This window comes from Trifolium pratense, linkage group LG3 (genome assembly GCF_020283565.1).
Source record: "Trifolium pratense cultivar HEN17-A07 linkage group LG3, ARS_RC_1.1, whole genome shotgun sequence".
NCBI classification, from domain to species: Eukaryota; Viridiplantae; Streptophyta; class Magnoliopsida; order Fabales; family Fabaceae; genus Trifolium; species Trifolium pratense.
The window spans coordinates 9,324,012-9,344,870 of NC_060061.1; the positions used below are offsets into that span (position 1 = coordinate 9,324,012).

Consider the following 20,859-nt stretch of genomic DNA (forward strand, 5'->3'; position numbering starts at 1 on the left):
GCATTCAATTGAACGAGATTCAAGATGGGGAATTGGTTGAATTTGCCAACGGTGTGAAAGATAATGTTGAATCTTAAGAATGAGAATGTCAGAATTGTTGTCTTTGGTAGTGATACCTCTATCAAAGAAGGATATCTTATCAAACGTACTGGATCTATTGTGGACGTTCCTGCGAGAAAGGCTATGCTAGGGCATGTGGTCGACGCTTTTTATATTGTTTCTTAATCTTGATTTTTATGTTTTTATACTGTGTTTCTTGATACATATTTAGACTAAAAAATGGACACGATTTATTTCATTAGGTTAGAGGAGGTTGACTTTGATTGAGCACTGGATTTGAAGGAGCTTCAAATTACTCGAGTTTGACACAACTAGATGAACAATGAGCTCTAGATTTTGAAATTGTGACGAGTCTTGATCAATAATGATTTTTTTTTGTCACAAATAACTAATTGAATCAAAACTTCATTAAAAAACAGGAAAATTTTCAATTTATCAAGTTATCAAAGTAGTTACAAGTAATGAATGTATACAAGACTTTTATATTGTTTGTACTTGTACTTAGATAAAAAGTTTATTCACATCACTATACTGTCTATACACATCATTTAATATTTTTCAATATTTGTTTGACTTAATAGTATTTTTCAATATTGAATCTTACAAACTATACACATCCACCACTTCCACCAAAAATTGGATTAGAATTTTAAAGATCCCTTACCTTAGCACAAAAAATAAATAGAAATACATGTGATGTAGTACTTACTTTGTTCTATGTTATACTTTTCATATTTTCTGTGATTTATTTAGCACTCTACAAATTCAAAATATTTTGATCCTGAGTGGCCAAACACCCAATAGAAAGTTGCCAAACCTTTATCTCACCGTCTAAAGAACCACTAAAAACAGAAACGACGCCGTTAGATGAACTTTGACTTTCTTCATCATACTTACTAATTGCCGCCAAACACTTCACAGGTTTTCTATGACCATCAAGAACACCAACACAACAAAACGATCCATCATAATCACGCTTCCAAATCCTAACCGTCCGATCAGCTGATCCACTAAGTAACAAATCAGAGACGTTGATCAAACAAAGTATCGCTTTCTGATGCCCCCTTAAAGCCCCACTCACAACCATATGATTTGCACTATCCTCTCGTTCCCATACCAATATCGAACGGTCACAAGCACCCGAAAATAACACCGAACCGTCGTCGTTTAATGCTAAAGCATTAACCGCTGATTTATGCTTTTCCAAAGTCGCAACTAACACGTGTCGTTTTTCTCCAACGGGTTTCGCCCAAACCCGAATTCGTTTATCGGATGATCCAGTGTAAACTGTTCCATCGTTAGAAACTGCAACCGCGTTAACCGCGTCTTCATGAGCTTTAACGGATTCAACGCAACGAAGATCAGAGATACTCCATATTTTTAATGTTTTATCCCACGAAACGGAGTAGATAACGCCGTTAGAAACAGCGAGATCGGTTACGGCGTCGGCGTGTTCAATCCAGAGACGTTTGTTATGGCGACGGATTGTTACGTAGTTTTTCGGGAGAAGAAAACGACGGAGACGATCGTTGACGGTTGGAAGAACGGTTAACTTGCGGTGGTTGTTGTTTTGTGGTTTTGGTTTTTGCCAGACTCGGATCTTGCAATCTTGGTGAGTGGTGAAGACCATTTCGTTCGAGAACGTGATGGTTTTGGTGGAGCCGGAGGAAGTTGAATTGGAGTTGAACGTGTGGAGATTGTTACACGTGTGACGATCGTAGACGTTGATTTGGTTTTCAGTTGCAGCGTAGAGGAGGTTGTTGTGGATGGCCAGGGAGGTGATTGGGCGAGAAGGGTGGGGTGTTAGGGAGGTTAGGCATGTGTATGAGATAGAGAAGTTGTTGAGATTTTGTGGAGAGAGAGTGAGTTTCTGAAGAGATGGAATGGATGGGAGTGTTTGTATGGAGTAGTTGGTGTAAAGAGTTGAGGTGCTATCATCAGAGGTTAAGTTTGGAGAAGATGAAGAAGAAGTGTCTGATGCATGTTTTGGTATTGGGAGTGAAATGGTTGAGTTGTGGGTGGTGGTGGCGGAGTTGGAGGTGGAGCATGTGTTTAGCCATGACAATAACTGCATGTTGATAGAATAGAACCAGATGTTAGAAAATTTTACATGGAAAAATATAGATAGATAGAAAAATGAGATTATGAAATGAAATGAGATTATGAGGTTTCAGATTAGGCTAATGGATAGTTGGATTAGTGGGGTAATGGAGAAGACAAAAGAGGGGACAAGAATGGAGCGATGGGTCCGAGGTTAATTATTTTCTTAATGCGACGGGCGTGGGTATCTTTCAATTTTGTATTTTTTTTCTTTTCTTTCTAGAGACAGAGACGGAGATAGCATTTAGTGAAGTTGCCGGAGGATCAATGAAAAGCCAAACTTGACAGATGGAAAAAGCTTTTTTTTGTTCATTTTTGGATAATAATTCTGTTTTGCTGTTAATGTATCGTCCACTAGAATTATATATTCTATTCTCGTTTATAATGAGTATGAATACTGTTTGAAAATCAGTACTACTATTTGATATGATGCAAATAAATATCACAATTTTAATCTTAGCAATACTGTATGAAGGTTGCACAATGCGGTTGGTTTATCCAAGTGATAAGAATTTGGACATTAAGCAAATGGATTCAATTTTGTTAGGAGTGTATAAATGATCGTGTGTGATTTATAAAAAAATAGTGTATATTTTTATCAACTCCATTGGAATTGTTTTGAACCGGGACAAGACACATGCTCACGCGCGATCTCGGAGACTCATCTTCCCCATCAAACTCCGATCGAAAGACAAAACCACTCGCATTTGTACGTCCGTCTCTTTATAATTGGCTTTAATGCTATATTCCACAAGGTCTCACTTCACGTGTCTTACTAAATTGAGCATCAAAGTTTTTATAGGTACCCAACTTTAACAACAACTACATGCTCGATACCACCACACATTTGATAAAGTTTGGTATATAGACGGAATGATAAAACTATCGTAAATTCATACACAATGAGAGAGTCGGAGTTTAAACTCCGATCATAACGTTCGATCTAACAATTTCAGCATTTTTATGAATTAAATTAGAACTTGTGGAGTTCTTTGTTCAGTATTTTATTAAAGAATGGTTTTTCCTATGCATAAAAAAAAGTCATTTTATTATTCTCTTTTCTTGGAAGGCATGCAGCATTGTTAATTAGCTTCAAAACAGGTGGAGGAGTGTACGCATTGCTGTACTCGCTTAAATATGGCAGCCACTTGCTAGAGTATTTTTTTGGGGTCAAATGTTGCCGGTGTTCAAGTTGCCATTTTTTATACATAGATTTTGAACACTTGCATTTTTCAAAGATAAATAAACGGTTTTTGCGGTTAACTTGTTCTCGATTTCACCCACTCACCCAGCAAGGCTTGTTGTGTGCATTCATCCAAGCTATCGTCAGTAGTATTGTGTGGTACTAGCCACCAATGAGAGGTATCCATTTGAGAAAGTAATTAAGTTCTGCAACTGCATGGCTACACACCACTCATCGCGTTGGTAGTTGAAAAGGAGCGCGGATATCTGGAAACAAAACTCCAAATTACAAACTTTTATCAATATTTTAACTACGTAATTCACAAATTTCACGGATTTAAATTCATTTTTTTTACAACTTGTTGGTTCCTAGTGTAAAGGGGTCTTAATAGTCCAAAGTTCGGCCGCAAGATAAGTAAAAATTACCAAGAAATTGTTACACATAGGAATCGAACTCGGGTTTGCCCAAAATCTATCCTTTTGGTGAAGTTCATTAACCACTTGAGCCCAATGACTTAGTTTGAGTTTAAATTTCCTTTGGTGACAAAGTAGTGTATATACAATTTCAGCCACTCATTTCGGCTTATCATATTGTACGATTAATAGTATTGATTGGTTAAAGAACAAGAAATATTAGAGAGATTAAGGAGTTTCAATTGCGAGTTAACGTTTTGTAGTTACATCAAGATGCCGTAATTAATCACGGTCATCCGATCTAAAATGGAGCGGGGCGGAATGCGAATACTCGAAGCCCACGTGATACTCAAATCCCGTTGGGTATGAGTTTGAGGTTATATTTTTCATATCCGTTGAAAATTGTGACGGGTTTTGGGAAACCCGAACTGTATGAATTTGAGTTTGGGGAAAGCAAAATCCGTCCCCGCCCCATTGTCATGCCTATATCCAAAAGATGGTAAGTGTTAATAAGTAAAAGATAACGGTGCAAATAGCTGGCTTTTAAAAAAAAACGGTGCAAATAGCTGTTCCAAAAGCCGAAACATAGTTTTTTGAATCCATGAGAAAAGAATGGGCCGTTATCTCAGGATTTCGAGCCCAATTGAAACTGTGTTTCGCAATTCACTTTCCCTTCCAATCTCAACTCTTCCACGAAGAAGTGGAAAACAAAATCAATTTGGTTCTGAAACTGAATCGAAGCAAAGAAGGAAGAAGAAGAATAATAAGGATCAACAATGGTGAAAGTGGCAACATACTTCGGCATGTCCTTAGCAGCTTTCGTTTTCTGGCAATCCATGGATAAGGTCCATGTCTGGATCGCTCTTCGTCAGGACGAAAAGGTTCTTCCCCCTTTCATCACATTTTTCTTCATTTTCAAATCAAAATTCAACTCCTGTTATTCAATTTCAATCCTCAATTTCAATTTCACGATTTTTGTTTTTGTTTTAGCTCTAATTTAATATTCACTCAACCCTAGATTTCATCGTCTAGCAAAATTTTACATATGTGTGCAATGTGTAGATAATTGACTGTGTTGATTTTGTTATTTAAGAATTTTAATTTCTTATGATCATTTTGAAATGAGATTATGAACATTTGAGCAATAATGTTTTGCAGCAAGAGAGGTTGGAGAAGGAAGCGGAGATCAGAAGGGTTAGAGAAGAACTACTGAGGCAACAAGCCAATCAGAATGATTCTTAATTGAGTGGAAACATATGTTGTAATTTTTCTATCCTTTTCTTTTTAATTTCTTGTTGTTAATGTAATGTCTTGTGCTCAAATAAAATATGGTACTCGACGAGCATTTCAAATTGAATTGAGTGGATATCTAAGCTTGTCCTTTGTTTTTACATATAATCTTGTTCCATAAAATGACACTTTTCAGTAATTGTTACAACAATACTAGCTTTGCTCATTTTGCCTGCTTATTGGTGGCACTTTGGCTCGGGTTATGAACGTGATTTTAATGGTTTACAATTTACATGGCTTGTTTTTGTCAACCCAGAACCTTTATTCTTTTTGGAAAGTATGAAATTTGGAATCCATTTCAGTAGAGATGATGTATGGAAGTGACTAGAATATAAGTCTTTATATTTGCGGGATATTGATCTGGCCGTGGTGCATATTTTTATTTTTTCTGTTGCTGTTTCTTTTGAATATACTACACTTCTGTCAGGGTTCGTGGCGTACTTAGATACATTAGCCTGATTATACGACTGATAGGCCTACTTAGAAGAAATAAGTTGTTAGGACTGAGGAGGATACTTAGTATTATAGCTCCAATACTTTGACTGCAAACCTTCTTCCAACTCTTTACCATAATTACCTTACAGTTTTTCTTTATGTTATATTGAGGAATGACAAAGTGGCATTACTAACTTTAATAGGCAGGTGGCAACAGAATGATTTGCATGCTTGGTTCACAAAAGGTATTGGCATTAGTGCAACTGCAACGATAGGCGAGTGCTTATAGAAGTAGAAAATCACTTTCTTGTTGGCTTAACTGTTTGGAAATAGAATAAGAAATTTTCATAATTTTCCACGGAACTTATTGTCGTCATATTGATGAATCTCAATGTGGTAGGTGATTTTCATGCTGGATTCATACTAAAGTATTGACATTATTGGAATCATAGGCAAATGCTTGTAGAAGCAGAAAATCTCTTTATTATTGGCTTTAGATGTTCAAAATTCTATAAATTCTAAAAAGAGTAGTCAATGACAGCATATAGCACTGTCATCGTGCTTTAGCAAAGAGCTTGTAGAAGCAGCAAATCTCTTCTTTATTATTGGCTTTAGCTGTTCAAAATACTATAAATTCTTAAGTGTCCTGACTGCTGACTGCTATAGCAAACTCAGTGCAGTGTTTTCCTGTTGCGTGGACAGTGGCCGAAATTGCAACCAAGTCGTGGAGGATAGATCTGCTGAGCCAATAAGTATGCCATTTTTAAGGTTACATTTGACTTCATGTGATCCTCTCTTTCGGAACCATATATGAGGGTTAAAAACACTTTAGCTTTAGGTCTTTACCATCAGACAAATCCCAGTTGCCCATTTCCTTCAATCTCTAGCTCACATGATGTTTGCTCTACTGGGCCAGCCACACATTTTATGGTGAAACTTGGCCCTCTTCTAGGTGAGGATAGAACTTCATTTTTCAGTGACTGTTTTGACCTTCCTCTGTTGCCTCTGTTTGCAGTCATTTTGTAGTACCAGTAACCTCTATCCTTCCTTTGCCCGGTTTACAGACCTTGTGGACTATGTGAATTGTGGTAATAATGTATTTGTCAATTTTCACCGCCAATGTTTTTTGTCTTCGTACTCTTTGTTATTAAACTTGTTAGATATGATTATGCCTTTGATTTTGAGTATTTTATCAAATACTTTTTAAGTGATGAATAGAATATTTGCATTAGTACAACAGTCATCCAGCTATCTTAATATAGCATACTTTGTTTTGTCCTCCGCAATGCTGTTGGGGATCGATCAACTACCATGCTTGTAAAATTCTGTGGAGTTCCACTCTCAATGGCTAGGGTTTGATTTTTCAATTTATGAAACACTATTTTAAATTCAATCCAACGACCTGTACACTACAATTATGCATACTGCTCGCCGAGATTTAAATGGACTCTGCTCCCACCCATGCAACACTAGGATGTGAACTTGCGTCTTTGCGTGTGGAACTGTGGGTGATATTTTGCAGTCACGGTCTAACTTGTCCGTTAGATTTTCAATTTAAATTGTCAATGCTATTGTTGGGACATTTAAATTATGTATGCAGTAATCTTTATGTTACCAATCGAATATGGAAGCAGTGAAAAATACTGTGTAGTTGCACTTTTGGACACTCAATTTTGCCAAATATAAATATTCTCTCTTTCCCTACATGAAATATTCGGTGGTGTTGATACCTTAGCTTCTTGTCTTGTTTGCCTGGTTGACAGTGGAACGTGATTAGTGGCTACATGACTTATTTAAATTTATCTACTTACATCAATATTTGTGAGATTGTTTTAGAACTTATTTGAATTTATTAACTTTTAATTTCAAATCTATTCAGTTGCGGTGTCTTGTGACTAGTTAGCAATACTGTTTGCAACCTTATTTATGCAATATGTCATTATCGGGTTTCTTAATCTAGACTAATTAGCTTCCAATTAACAACTAGATGGTGTAATATACAAAGTGTTTCCTTTGCCAAATTCGTTGATGTCATTTTCAATGACGAGTATTTGACGTTAACCTCCCAACTTGAGATGGGAATAGAGTATTAAACTAGTACAAGTAGATTGATTGTCATAGTCGATTGGTCACGTTAAGTATAAAGTATTTTTTTACAAGATAATAAGACAGATCTAAAATTAGTTGCGAATGTATTAGGATGGCTATATATATATATATATATATATATATATAATGTCACTTTCAAATTTTAATATAATACTTCCTTTTTTTCTAATCTTTTTTTTTTTGACAACTCCTTTTTTTCTAATCATATAATCTAGTAATTTTGCCATTTAACTTCTATTTGGAGTAATTCTTGAAACGTTTTCGGTTAATTTTTACAATAGAAATACAATTTAAAATTAAAGATAGTAAAAGTGCAATTGACCTAATAAATTTTGGGGAAAAACGCATTTGACCTTATAATCTAATTAATAGTATTTATGTGTATAATTAACAAGTTAATATCTTTCACATAAAATATACACACACCAATATTTGATGTAATGTGGTGCATTACCCCTGGGTTAGTCCTTCATTTATAATTCCATTCTCATTAAAAATAAAAAGAAAATTCCCCCCTTCACACCAAAATAAATTATTCTCTAAAGCACCACCACTTAAAAAAGAAGAAGTTATATTCATTTAATTTCAATTAAAAAACATGGAACATGTTTCCAATTTGACCCGGACATAGAGAGGAAAAAAGCCTTAGAATGATGTTCCTTCCTGTTTGGTGGGTCTGAACAGTGTTTTACTCAGGTGTGAAGCTAGAAATCACACGGTCTATGATCAAAACAACCCTACCCATTCGTACCAATGCACACTCCAAACGACAAATGACCTTGCCGTCATGCACTGTGTCCCGAAAAAGAAAGGTTAGGTGGTTGTCCTCTTCGGCTTTACGGACAGACAAATCCAAAAAACATATTTCAAAAGAGGAAAAATAATATAAAATATTAGTCTATTTAATTTGTGAAAGGTAACTATGGAAAAAAAAATTAAAAATATTTCTTAATTAAATTGATAAAAACATTACGTATAATATATAGATAAAGACTTGCTTGCCACAAACCCAAATATGATGCGTTAGACACACATAATTTTAAAAATTTAAAGATAAAAGAATTGATTGATAATAATTGATGTGACTTAATTATTTTATCTTTAAATTTTTCTCTTTAATGTATGTGCGCCCAAATATTATTGATTTGAGATTGTGCCTATTATAGAATTTCCCATAATATATAATGGTCTGAGTTCATAGAAAGTCTTATGTAAACACAAATACAAATAATATTTGTTAGCCACAAATAAAAATAAATATAGAGAAAATGATTAAAATAATATAAATTAATGTGACAATTTTATTTTATTTGTGTGTGCCTAAAGTTTATGCTCAAACTCTTGTGCCCAACCCCAAATAAAAATATTTGGGCACACTCACGTAATTGAGCAAAAATAAAAGTTAAATAATCAACTCACATCATCTAATTATAACCCATTTTTCTATTTTATATTTTAGGTAAAATTACACTACAAGTTCTTTATTTTATTTTTTGGTAACATTTTGGTCCTTTATCTTTTTTTTTTTGTAATAATTTGGTCATTTTTTTTAACACTTTGGTCCTTATCTTATTTATTTATAAAAAATAAAGGATCAAAGTGTTACAAATAAAAAAAAATAAAGGATCAAACTGTTATAAAAAAAGGGACTAAAGTGTTACTGATAAAAAAAAAAGGACTAAAGTGTTACAAATAAAAGATAAATGACCAAAATATTACAAAAAAAAAAGATAAAGAACCAAAATGTTACAAAAAAATAAAATAAAATATGTAATGTAATTTTGCCTATATTTTATGAGTGTATGCCTAAACATAATATATTTAGGGTCGTGCATATGATAGAATTGCGATAGATTAAATAAAAGAAAAGAAAAAAAACTTTATATAAAATGAAAAGAAAAGAAAAAACAATACTACTAGTAAAGGAAAGGAAAGAGGAAAGAAGTGAAGAGTCAGAAAAGAAAGAAGGGTCCAATTGTTTGATTGGGAAAGAAGAAAGCATCCTTGGAATAACAAATCAGATTCATGATTCTCAAATTAATGGGACATCTCTAACTCATTCATTCTACCTTTGTAACTTGTTATTGTTGAATTTTTATTATTATAGTTGAAAACAAAAACAACAAAAACATGGGTAGTGATAGAGCTATCACCAACAACTCTTATCTTCCTAATTTTACGTTCACTCGCTCCTTTCACTTGGGATCAAAGTCTTCATCATCTTCTTCTTCAAGACCATGATCCTCTGCCCAAAACTTGCTATTGGATCTCAATTACACTTTTACAGATCCATTTCCAATCTTCAACACTTTTTCGCTATTTCTAATGGACCCAGCTGCTTCTCGTCCTGCTGTAGTCATTGACAATGGCTCCGGGTATTTTTCTAACTCCATTTCTATTACCCCAATTGGGTTTTATCTCTTTTTCTCTTACCATCAAAATTGGGACATCACGTGTTTGTTGAAATGCCTAAATTAGATTTTTTTAATTTTTTTTTTATAGTTTTGTGATTGTAATTGTGTGTGATATTGATCTACCTGAATTGGGTTTGTGTTGAGTTTATAAAAATGTGTTTTTGTTGTAGGTACACGAAGATGGGGTTTGCTGGTAACGTTGAACCTTGTTTTATTGCTCCAACGGTGGTTGCAATTAATGAGTCCTTTCTGAATCAATCGAGGAATTCTTCCAAGGGAAATTGGGTTGCACAGCACAATGCAGGGGTTATGGCTGATCTTGATTTCTTTATTGGAGATGATGCTCTTTCTAAGTCTCGATCTAGCAGCACTTATAATCTCACCTACCCGATTAAGCATGGTCAGGTTGAAAATTGGGATGCCATGGAACGTTTCTGGCAGCAGTGTATATTCAATTATTTGAGGTGTGATCCTGAGGATCATTATTTTCTTTTGACCGAGAGTCCATTGACAGCGCCCGAAAGTCGAGAGTATACTGGGGAAATTATGTTTGAGACTTTTAATGTGCCTGGACTTTACATTGGTGTGAATTCTGTGCTTGCTCTGGCTGCTGGCTACACAACGTCTAAGGTATGTAATTGATACTAGTGAAAAATAGTGTATTATGTTGATAGAATTATGATAGGATATTATGATTTGTAATTATGACATTGTTTGATGCACCCTGCTTTTTGGAAAGATGCTTTTAGCTGTTGTATTATGTTGATAGAATTGGAATAATGGAATGGAATTGGACGGTTAGTCTTGAAAAGGGTTTATTTATCTAAACTTGTGGAAAATTTCCTGTACAACTTGTTAGCTAGCTATCTAAACACAAAATACATAGGATGGTTTATCCGCTCCTGCAGTTTGATTCTCTTGGATATCTTGTTTGAAACCGAAAGAGAACCACTCTGTTGAGTAAGAACTGGTTGTGGTGGTTTTACAATATTGCAAATGCATGAAATAGTTTATCATCTGTTAATGTTAAGTTGATTTAGTATATATGCATGCAAACATGAAAAAGAGTACTATAGGAGCTTTCAAGAAATATTGTTTCTTGAGTTCTTTAGGCTGATCTATATTTCTTTTTAGTGTGAGATGACAGGTGTTGTAGTTGATATCGGAGATGGGGCTACACACATTGTACCAGTTGCCGATGGTTATGTTATTGGAAGTAGCATCAAATCGGTTCCTATTGCTGGAAAGGATGTTACTCTTTTTGTCCAGCAGCTAATGCGGGTAGGTAATCCTTGTATAATATTAGAAGGTTATTGTTTTGCCACTTGTTCCCCAATTTGAAAATCCATGACTGTATACTTGTTAACGTTAAAGGTTTTCACAAATTACTAGTTAGACTAGATAATTAAACCGGTTTTAAAAAAAAATTGTTACTTTGTCGTTACTAATCATGAACGAGTGGGGTTTGATGTATTTATAATAACATTATTGTCGTTACTTTGTTAACAAGTAAAAGTGATTCAATTGAAGTTTACTTTTTCCATGATTTTGAAACATATTCATACATTTTGCCATATTATTTTTGGTAATGTTGGAGGTTTTAATAATCCATATTCAACTTTTTATCTGCAAGTTGCTAATCCGGATTCATGTATTGTCTCATGTTGACATTAATGTATGAAGGAAAGAGGAGAAAATATACCTCCAGAAGACTCTTTTGAAGTGGCTCGGAAAGTGAAAGAAATGCATTGCTACACCTGCTCTGACATAGTGAAGGTTGTCACCAGTTCACCGCTTATATTGCTTTTGCATTTTCATTTAAGGAGTTTGTTTTGTGATACTTCCAATAATTTTGTTTCCTTGGTTTTTGTTAATCCCAACATTTTTTTGTTGAATGTCTAAAATTTCTCACCAATTTTTTTCAATTGTTTTATTGGATTTGATAAATTTCCTTTATAATAATTGCTATATTTCTCTCAGGAATTTAATAAGCACGACAAAGAACCAGCCAAGTATATCAAGCAATGGAGAGGCGTTAAACCCAAAACTGGGGCTCCATATTCGTGTGATATTGGCTATGAACGCTTTCTTGGCCCTGAGGTTTGTTCTTTCTTTGGCCCTTCATATTTTCTCTATCATCCATATTACATCTCTCAGATGGTTCTGGATTATAATACTATTAATACAAGAACCCATATCATGAACTCGTGAGTTAAATAAACACATGCCTGATCAGTTCATATTTCCTGACATGAATAAGTACCCGAATTAGTGAGGACTACATAAGAAAATGGTAAAAATTTAAAGTGGTATTGTTCATGTTGTGTTGTCCTGATATCTTCTGGGCATGATGCCAAATTTGGTTGCGTTTCCTTTTTGGGTTATGAAAGATTTGTAAAACGTGATAGGGGATGTGGAAGGTATGCTTAAGTGAGGCAATACACACCCTGGTTGGGATTTGAAACCTGAAATCACCGATCAAGTAGTCTTTTAAGAGAATTGATGATGCCACTTATCTATTGATCTTCGTACTCCTTAAGTTTGTCCTTCAACTACTAAAGAAATCATGAAAATGTAGTATTTGTTGGTGGAATTGTTGAGCCTTAGTGTAATAGTTGAGCTTTGGTGCAATTGTTTATCTAATATACAGGTTTGGGTCATAAGTTTGGTGATTTAAGGATACCCGCGTGTTTTCCCTGTTATTTTTGCAGGTTTTCTTTAATCCTGAGATATATAGCAGTGACTTTACCACTCCTCTACCAGTTGTAATAGACAAGTGCATTCAATCTGCGCCAATCGACACAAGGAGATCATTATATAAGGTGAAGCACCTCATCGCAATTTAATATTAGAGAACTTATAATGCTCAATCTTTAGTGAAGTGCATTTGATGTTGTTATCCCAGATGCATTACATTAGTTCACAGACCATCCCAGATGTTTATTTATGATCTTATTAATTTCAATCCCTCCACTTTACACATTATTGTCGATTGAACTCTTTACCACTTGCCCATTTTTGTCTTTTTCATTTCAGAATATAGTGTTGTCAGGAGGTTCAACAATGTTCAAGGATTTTCACAGGAGATTGCAACGTGATATAAAGAAAATAGTGGATGCTCGTGTCCTTGCAGCTGAAGCGCGCCTAAATGGAGAGATAAAAGTGAGAGTTAATTAACACTTGTACTTAAATTGATGATCGCATGAGAAATTCTGGTATAAACCTTGTTTGCACAAGCTATATGGAATAAAACCAGTCAACCATTGACACATCATTATTCTATATTAAATAATTACCTAAATCTCCGTTCCACATAATTTAAAATAATGATGTGTTTGTTGTTGATTGGTTATGTTTACTTAACTTCACTCATATATTCAAGGTCTACACAACTCTCTCCACACACACACATGTTTGGAAGAAGTTATCACATTGGCAGTGTGTTTATAAAAAGCCTGACAGCTATATATTTTTTGGTTTGATCTGGTACTTACTCTCTCTTTTCATTATATGAATTCCATACAGTCACACCCAGTGGAGGTCAATGTACTCAGCCATCCTATCCAAAGATTTGCAGTTTGGTTTGGTGGATCAGTGCTTGCATCAACACCTGAATTTTTTACGGTATGCCCTTTTCTTTGATAGTCACCCATTAGTTAAAGGAGTGTTTTTTTACAAACTCGGAAGGTTTATAGCAGAATTAATAGCTGTAACAACTCTCATTAAGGTAGCAACAGAAGTTAGTTATAAGAGTGGAAGTTAGTTACACATGGAAAGGATAAATAGTAATCAGTTAGGAGTGAGAAAACAGTTTTTCTGCGAGTCACAAAATGTACGAGAGGAAGGCATTAGAATGCCTTTGAGAGTTGATTCTTAGTTTGATTTTGTTCTCTTTTTGTACTCTGGCTGGCTGGTTTAGTTCTTGTCCCATTGGCACAACTCGACCATTTATTGTGAATAATACAAGTAATTCAATTCAGTGAATTATCAGTTCTAACACTTTTACATTTATCCTGATTATGACACATTCATTCTGAGACTTATGGTGTCGGATAGTATGGTTTTTTAGGTTTAGGTTATACCATTATTTATTTACAAAGAATCTTTAGATTATCTGTAGTCGCTGACAATGTAATGGTGAATGGATTGCATGGCAATGCCATGCATATAGTTTTCTGCACCTCTTTGCCTGTCATTTGTGAACGTGGTTGATGTTAAATGCTTTGCCACATTAAATGAATTTTTGACTGCACGCATGTTAACAAACTAAATGGTTATGGTATTGGTTCTTTGGTTCGGAAACATGATACTGGATCTGTGTAAAACTAAGGAGTAAATCACGAAGTCAGTCTCTATAGTTGTAGAGTCAGACAATTTGGTCTCTAAAATTAACAAAAATTCTAAAGTGATACCTGAAATTACAAATCTTGATATTAATCCCTCCAAGACAATTTGATGGACTATATTGACCGACCTATAAACACTAATGTGAATGCAATTGATGATTTGAATTTCTTGGACCATATTTTAATATTGTTAATTTCAGAGACCAAATTGCTTAATGCCTACAATTTGAAGGACTAAATTAGTGATTCACTCAAAATTAAGATAACTAGGTTTGTTGTAGACTAAGATGTCTTTTTTATTGTGTTTTTTAAAGAGTCGTTCCCATCGCTTCTGGTTCAATGTGCAGGCTTGTCATACAAAGGCAGAATATGAAGAATATGGAGCAAGCATATGCCGCACAAATCCAGTTTTCAAGGGGATGTATTGAAGCAAAGATGAATTAGCTGATCATGAACGCAGCCTCTTCTCTTGATATGAAAACAAATATAAGGTCTGGATATTTTGATCCTCGTGGATTCTCACGGTCTTTTTTCCAATCTTTATTCAGGGCAGCAGAAGTGAGTGTAAAATATGTATATTCAGTGAGAAAAACGCCCTTCCAGTTTTAATTCCTGCAGATCTTCGTAGGAAGTCAATTTAATGTCATCATGTATGTGGTTAATATGTTCTCCGGCAGGTCCAGATGGCACTTAATGGTAGATAGGACTTGATTTTTGACAAAATGTTGGCTGAGCTGAATGGCAAGTTTTAGTTTTCAGCTTAGGGTTTTAGAAATGTTCTGCATTTATTCATTTGATGTTGGGACTGATATACCATCAAGTACTTCTCTAGTCAGGAAATTAAATTCGTTGGGATTGAATTGTAATCCTAATAAGCACTAGTGCAGGTTTTGTGTTTATGTTAATCACATAATTTTTGCAATTTTAGTTGTGTAATGCAAACTTCAGGACTATTAATGATTTGAGATATATACTCTGTTGTAGTTTGAAATTATTCTCAAACATTTTCTATATAATACTTTCCCAGTCTTATATTTAAGCAACAAAAAATAATAATACAAGTCTTTTGGCCTCTCCCACTTATCCTTGAAATTCAGACTAGATACAATTCATGCATATTTGAAAATGAACTTGGAAACACAATTCCATTCGGTATATCAAAACCGAATGTATATAGCCTTGAGCCTTGAGCCTTGAGCCTTGAGCCTTGCCTACTACAAGTAGCAACTAATCAGGGAAGGCAAACAAGTGCATGTAAGATAGTATTGTTTAAGGAATTAAAATAGTTTACGTATGTATGAAAAATTATGTATTTAGGTCCCATTTGGATTGACTTATGTTTGAGCTTATGTGAAACAACTTATGCAAATAAATAAACGTATTATTGTAAGTTTTTCAATATAGTTTATGAAAAAACAACTTATAAAGACACATATTTTGTTAGTGAAAATTTATGGATTAACATAAAACTTAATTTATTTGTAGATAACTTCTCTTCCAGCCCCATGACTCCCCCCCCCCCCCCAAAAAAAAAAAAAATCAAATTTTGGCCTTGAATAAAAACATCAAATGTGTTTTCCGAAGTTTTTTTAGTTTAAATTTGGGAAAAATTCAGAAAACACATTCCGAAGTTTTTATTCAAGGCCAAAAAAAAAAAATTCAAGGGGGAGAAAAGATATGTTTTGGGGGGAGTGGCGGGCGGAAGCTATCTTATTTGCATAAATTATTTTCATAAGCTTAAGCCGAATGCAAACGGCCCTTACATTAACAAGCTTTTAATTTGTATTTTGCAAGACACACTTGTTTTGTTTGGTGTTGTATCCACCTTAGCAGATGGTTGAAGGTCTTGCCATTTTTATCTGTGATTAAAAAGTCAATTATACATTGGATGTCTTTAATTGGATTTGTGTTGGTATCGACCAAAATCTCATTTAGGTGCAAACATAATCAAATTTACACATCATTAGTTTGACGAATTAAGAAAAAGTAAAGTAAAAAAAAATTGTTAGATGATATTCTAAGTACTAATGTTATTTTCCCTGCAATTTCAAGCTTCCATCTCCCTGCATGGCCACACATGACACATTCATTCATCCCTCCACCATAACCAACATGTACATAGTTAGTCCAAATCCATTTTTTATATTAGTATCAATGTTTCAGATGTTCTATTTCTCTTGTCAAAGTAAACTAATAAAGTATAAACTAATACTAGCTTAAAAGAGTAATTATATATTTCTCCACAATTCAACCATTTCAACAATAACAATCATTATTATTACAAACACATTTAATAACTAATTAGGTAGTTGGTCCTAGAACCAGATCACTCTTTGATGTATGTGAAATTACATGCACAAGAGATCAGAACAAAGTTAAGGAATACATACATAACTAGTTAATTATAATACATGCATGATGAGGATAAATATGTTCAATGTTGAAAATATAAAGTCTTCGGGCTCCCCTCGTGATTCAACAATCAGAAGTAGAAGAAGCCAGCGATTGCAGCGGTGGCAGCTGTTCCTGCAACCGCGGATAAGTGGATGGAAGAGGCGTCGGCACTTGGTGGAGTAGTATCGAAGGCACCTGGAGGCACAGGTCCACCAAGGGGTGCCGCTACAATACCTCCTGGTAGAGGAGGATCCCCACTTCTAGTTCCAATAAGAAATTCGTCATCTTCTTCTTCTTCATAGTCATCCTCGGAAGGCATTGGCGCCTCTGCAGCATAGGCAAAGCCAATCATGGCCAACATTACAAGGGCAAGAATCATAACATGCCTTTCGCGGGCCATTTTGGCTTTGTCTTTGTGTTTGTGTTTGTTTGTTTACGTTGTTATTGATATTGTTGAGGAATGTTGGTAGAATTTTATTTGTGGGTTGGGGAGGTCCTAGCAAAATATGCATATATATACATACAGAAATACTCAGAGCTATTCCGAAGTGTGAGGAAAGCCGTTGGTAACAAACATTGTTATAGCAAAGATTTTGACTATTTATTACAGGAATATACATAGTATATGGTTAAAATTATAAACCTATTACTATACCTATAGTGGGAAATTTGCAAAAGAAAGTTTTTTCTTTTGTTGAAAAAAATACTATGTTTGGATCTTCTTGTTTTTCTCTAAGGAGAATTTCTTTTACCACCCTACCCATTTTCTCGCGCGCCCTACGAATTTACCAAAATATTCTTGTTCGCTACTTAATAGCGGATATACCCCAAAGACACCCTATCATAGGTAGTGGACGGCATTTACAAAATATTTCAAAAAATTTCACATTTTTATAACGTCCGCTACTTAAGTAGCGGAAAGGTAAAAATGAAAATGCGTAGGGCGCTCGAGAAGTAGGTAGGGCGACAAAAGAAATTCTCTTTCTCTAGAGAAGGAATGGGCTGGCTAGATCAAAGGGTCTTAAACATTCGACCCATTTATTGACGGCCCAACTATATTCTTATTTTTATTTATGGAGCTGCTTTTACCCTTCTTAAAATCGATCTCGTCCTAAAATACGCATCCGAATGAGAGAAAAATACCATTTTCTCTATATTCATCCATTTGGAGGAAAAAATTTATGTTTTTTCCTATCTAGATTGGGCGTGAGATTGATTTTTAAGAATCATGAGGATGAAAAAAAAACCCCTTTCATTTAAACGACGTGTTGATGCATCTTGCAACATAAAGTAAAATTCTAATATGGACCAATCGTGTACTTGGTTTTATTGTCGGCTTAACGATGTAGTCGACCGACTATTGGTAGGTAATTAAAAGAGAGAACTACAATTTGCATTTAACTACGATGATTAAGAGAGTAATAGACAGATTGGCAACTAATGAAATAGCATAACACATTAAATTTGAGAAAACACAAAAAACTGAAGTGATAAGAAATGCACCCAAAATATGAGGTCCAAATTTCATATCAATCACACTATTTGGATAAGTAAAGAATCTACAAACCACAATCCCATTGGTTCTCATTTCTCCATCTTAGAACCACCTTCATTCATTCCTCCTCAGCTCCAAAATCCACACATTCTCAACACACCAACACTTTCACTTAGCCATCAATTCATCAATGGCATCATCAACAGTAATTGCAATGACCATGATCAACACAAAGTGCTTAAACAACACTTCAAATTCACCAAAACTTCCCTACCCAACAAAACTCATTACAAAACCAACTTCACTCCTTTCCCTTAGAAACCTTTTTCCAAAGAAATTTTCCACCACAACAAAAAACACAAAACTATCAACTTCCATAGCAGGAACAGCACTAGCAGGAGCAATATTCTCAACACTTGGAACATGTAACCCTGCTTTTGCAGCACAACAAATAGCTGAAATAGCAGAAGCAACATCAGATAACCGCGGTTTAGCACTTTTGTTACCATTAATTCCAGCTATAGCTTGGGTTCTTTATAACATTCTTCAACCAGCACTTAACCAAATCAACCGAATGCGTAACGATAAAGGGGTTATCATTGGTTTGGGTCTTGGTGGATTAACAGCTTCTTCAGGGTTTTTGTCACCACAAGATGCAATGGCTAGTGAAATTGCTGCAATTGCTGAAGCTGGTAGTAGTGATAATAGGGGTCAGCTTCTGTTGTTTGTGGTAGCACCAGCTATTCTTTGGGTTCTTTACAATATTTTGCAGCCTGCTCTTAATCAAATCAACAGAATGAGATCAGATTGAAACTTTTCTTTATATATAAAATAAAAATTAGATTTTTATTTTTGTTGTTGTTGCTGTGTGATATATAGTATCATTCAATTCTCTTGTAACTTGTATCTAAAGCTATGTCTCTTTTTTCTTAGTTTTATGTCTGATTCTGGCCCTTCTTTTTTTATTTTAATAATTTTGTATGTTCTGTTGTAAAGTGTGATTATTGTTGTTGCAATTGTTCAAAATCATTCACTTATGCAGAACTAAATTTCCATGTGTTGAGATTTTCATGTCATTAACTATTGTTAGTTCTGTTGGATCTTCAGAGTTAGCTAATTAGTTTGGCCTTATCACCATGTTTATTAAGTTAGTTGGTGTTTTTTTTGTCAAGTAGTCTAGTAGCTAGAATTTCACATTTTTAAGGTAAATAAGTTAGAGAATAAGGATTCGAACCACGATCCCTACATGCAATGTCCCTACCAACTGAGCTATGTTCACAGGAACTAGTTAGTTGGTGTTATGGTTGTAACTTACTTTGTAACTTTTTGTATTGGGGTGATATATGCTAATGTATCCTTGTAAAGGAGAGAAGAGATATACACATTCCATAGAATCATAGATCAAGAGAAGAGTGTTTAAGTGAAGGAGTTTTGTACGCTTCTGTTGCTGCTGCATTCAGTTTGATCATGGTGAGGGATCAAACTCAATGAGAATTTAAGAGACATTGTTCCTCGATAAATCTTTCGTGTTCATCTTTACTTTATGCAGTCTGTAATATCTATGCGCGTTTTAGATTTGTTTTATGGTTTCTATTTCAATCTGATTATTCATCTAACTTGTTATTACTGGATTCATCTGCCAAATTGATACATCAGTCAATCTTTGTAAAGGAATCATATGACTAGTTTCTGATGCAGTCTCCCATGTATATAGCAATTTAGAGAAGTTCATGGTTGAAATAGACTACCGCCTAGAGTCTCATTTTTAGTTTGGGAGAGCGTCAGGAGCAACAACAGATCAATGCTTCAAGTTCACAAGAGAGAAGAGTCACATAGATTCCTGTAGATGCAGTTATGCATTCAACTTAAACTTGGAATCAAAATATAAAACAACATTGGTCAATTTTTTATATATTTAGTGACAAAGGCAGTATCTCGGTATCCACCTCAAGCATGGGTGCAGCCTTGTTGGGACAATGGGGTAAACAAGACAATAAGTTTTTTATTTTATTTTTATTTTTTATACTCCTATTAGTTTTGAAAAATATATTTTATTATTTTTCTTTATATATATTTAATCCTCTGCTAAGATTAAGACAAGCCCTCTCATAATCATTTCCTTTAACCTCATTATAGTTAAATAGTCTAGTGACCAAAATCTCATCCCTTAAAGATAAATGAGTGAAAAGTATCATATTAAAACTTCAGTTCATACATATTACAATATTTTTATCTACTGAATTATGCTCAAAGAAACAACTATTAGTTCGTTATAAAAAAAGCGAAAAGAAATAAATATATTAGTGCCAATATATTAATGAGTAAAATTTTATATTGCAACCTAAAATTAAAATTATAAATATGAGGCCCATTACGGCAGGCAACCTCAAAAAGAAGTTTACGGTGAGAAAAAATGTCTCCCATCTAAAGTTAACCATAAATTATGTTAATAATTCTTGAATTTTTGTTTGATTGGATTTGTTATATATATATGAGAATTGCATCATCTATCCCTTTTGTTTTAATAAAAAAATTAAAGAATTATTGTTAAAATAGATAAAGATCTCTTTTCGAAATTCGCTTTAGGTCTCGTATTGTTGTTGGGTCGGCCCTGCCTTTG

At 34.4% G+C, this 20,859-nt stretch overlaps 4 protein-coding genes across 4 annotated transcripts; 3 read left to right on the plus strand and 1 right to left on the minus strand.

Moving 5' to 3' along the window:
• Positions 1–607: 607 nt before the first annotated feature.
• Positions 608–2,617, minus strand: LOC123917040 (protein JINGUBANG). Its single transcript, XM_045968652.1, has one exon. It carries the CDS (start codon positions 2,132–2,134, stop codon positions 818–820), a length of 1,317 nt encoding a protein of 438 aa, XP_045824608.1. The 5' UTR covers positions 2,135–2,617; the 3' UTR covers positions 608–817.
• Positions 2,618–4,415: 1,798 nt separating this feature from the next.
• Positions 4,416–5,212, plus strand: LOC123917041. Its single transcript, XM_045968653.1, has 2 exons — positions 4,416–4,637; positions 4,915–5,212. Exons 1-2 carry the CDS (start codon positions 4,533–4,535, stop codon positions 4,996–4,998), a joined length of 189 nt encoding a protein of 62 aa, XP_045824609.1. The 5' UTR covers positions 4,416–4,532; the 3' UTR covers positions 4,999–5,212.
• A 4,207-nt stretch (positions 5,213–9,419) lies between these two features.
• LOC123917042 (actin-related protein 3) lies at positions 9,420–15,341 on the plus strand. The gene is made up of 9 exons (XM_045968654.1): positions 9,420–9,965; positions 10,175–10,634; positions 11,139–11,285; positions 11,688–11,780; positions 11,985–12,104; positions 12,716–12,826; positions 13,041–13,166; positions 13,530–13,628; positions 14,698–15,341. The coding sequence occupies exons 1-9, from the start codon at positions 9,916–9,918 to the stop codon at positions 14,776–14,778; spliced, it is 1,287 nt and encodes a 428-aa protein (XP_045824610.1). The 5' UTR covers positions 9,420–9,915; the 3' UTR covers positions 14,779–15,341.
• Positions 15,342–18,233: 2,892 nt separating this feature from the next.
• On the plus strand, positions 18,234–19,302 carry LOC123917043 (photosystem II core complex proteins psbY, chloroplastic). Its single transcript, XM_045968655.1, has one exon. It carries the CDS (start codon positions 18,430–18,432, stop codon positions 19,048–19,050), a length of 621 nt encoding a protein of 206 aa, XP_045824611.1. The 5' UTR covers positions 18,234–18,429; the 3' UTR covers positions 19,051–19,302.
• Positions 19,303–20,859: the final 1,557 nt, after the last annotated feature.